This window comes from Musa acuminata, chromosome BXJ1-5 (genome assembly GCF_036884655.1).
Source record: "Musa acuminata AAA Group cultivar baxijiao chromosome BXJ1-5, Cavendish_Baxijiao_AAA, whole genome shotgun sequence".
Taxonomy (NCBI): Eukaryota; Viridiplantae; Streptophyta; class Magnoliopsida; order Zingiberales; family Musaceae; genus Musa; species Musa acuminata.
The window spans coordinates 39,327,197-39,328,741 of record NC_088331.1 but is presented as its reverse complement, the minus strand read 5'-3'; the positions used below and the strand labels follow the sequence as shown (position 1 = coordinate 39,328,741).

At 53.7% G+C, this 1,545-nt stretch overlaps 1 protein-coding gene across 1 annotated transcript; it reads right to left on the bottom strand.

Moving 5' to 3' along the window:
• Window positions 1-207: 207 nt before the first annotated feature.
• Window positions 208-1,322, bottom strand: LOC103985327 (uncharacterized). The gene is made up of 2 exons (XM_018826187.2): window positions 1,083-1,322; window positions 208-878 (listed from the first exon to the last, which is right to left on the bottom strand). Exons 1-2 carry the CDS (start codon window positions 1,207-1,209, stop codon window positions 445-447), a joined length of 561 nt encoding a protein of 186 aa, XP_018681732.2. The 5' UTR covers window positions 1,210-1,322; the 3' UTR covers window positions 208-444.
• Between the last annotated feature and the right edge of the window lie 223 nt (window positions 1,323-1,545).

The window sequence follows — 1,545 nt, the reverse complement described above, 5'->3', positions numbered from 1 at the left end:
GCATATAAACCAAAAGATAGAACTTATATCTTAAAGCACCAACGGTGATGCGCGGGTTAACGCGGTGGGCCCAGGCGGGTATTCTCTGAGTGCCGTAAAAGGTGGCAGTTAGCGGGAGGCGCTGCTGTAGTCGCTCGGAACACTACGAGGAAGTTTCACAGAGGCAGATGTCGGTAATAATATCACGTGCAACCAAACATCAACGTGAATGCCATTTGCCGGTGCACTGACCTCATGCGATGCATCAGATGGTTCAATGGCAAGTGTAGCTTGCGATCAAACACAAGTAGAACTGCAGACTAGAATTACAGCAGCAGTGTGCATGAACTATCTACAACCCCAGTATTATACACTGTTGCAGGAACCACGAGCTCAGACAACCAACCAGTCGAGTTCACCTGCTTAAACTAGCAGCAAAAGCAAAAGAGACGACGCACCCACACTTTACATGACTGGCAACGAAGCGAAGCCAATCTCCAATTCCTCGTCCCCGACGCCGGAGCTCTTGGCCCCCTCAGCCGACCTCTTAAAGAACTCGATGCAGTCCTCCACCGCCTCGCTCCGGTACGAGTCGGAATGATGGCGCTGACAGCCACTGCCGCCGGGCGGCGTCCGTTCCCGGCTCGTGCGCACGCTTTTGGACATGGCGGACAGCATGATGAGCTTGAACACCACCACGCGGAAACGCTCTAGGAGCGACCCCGGCGTGGCGGCCGTGCTCTTGCGCCACAGCCTCGGCATGCACTGGGCGGCGGCATCCGTCGGTCTCCTTCTCCCGCACTCCCTCTCGGCCATGGTGATGATGACTTCCTTGTTGAATGCCACAGTCCACGGACTCGATATATAATACGTCGGTCTTTGGCTTTGCGTCGAGCAGCCTGTGAATGGCTTGGCTTGGCTCAGTGGCCGGTAATGATGAAGGCACAATGAATGCGGACAAGAATGTTGGGTTATTATAAGATGGTGGAGGGCGTCGAAGGAATTGTTTATGTAAAGCTGCGTAGGAATGCCTCTGAATGCTCGCTCGACGGTCCTCCGTTATGGAGATGAAGACACCAACACAGATCGGTCAAGAATCTCACCTTCATGTTCTGGAGCTGTATCTTCGCACATGAGCCTCATACGACCGCACATGTCACAACCCACCAAGCGTTTGATCGCTGGATTGTAGATGAAGGAGTGGAGTTGACCGGGATCATCATGTGCCATACGCTTCTACAAGGGGACTGCATGTGGTGATAGCTGAAGAGGAGAGAGCAGAAGGCAGTGGCTCGAGGCGGCTGAGGAGAGAGCTCGGCGGCGGTCGGTCGCATCCTCTCACATGGCGGCATGTGATGGACTGCGTCTTTAATAGTTTTCACGCGGAGCCCATATCTTTTGATACGTCCAACGCAACCGACCGCGCAATAAATCCACTCACAGATTCTTCCAACCAAAAGTAGATGCTGTCGTCCGTGGAACAGTGAAGGAGGAGGAGGAGGAGAAAGAAGAAGAGGGTGGTTCATTGCTTTGTGTCGCGTCAATCGATGATGGTCGGTTGCCGCT

Bases quoted from the DNA above. Each gene is read 5' to 3' on its own strand.
- LOC103985327 (XM_018826187.2), bottom strand. From the start codon at position 1,209: ATGGCACATGATGATCCCGGTCAACTCCACTCCTTCATCTACAATCCA. The intron at 879-1,082 runs GTGAGATTCTTG...AGCCATTCACAG, and splicing joins TACAGCTCCAGAACATGAAG to GCTGCTCGACGCAAAGCCAA.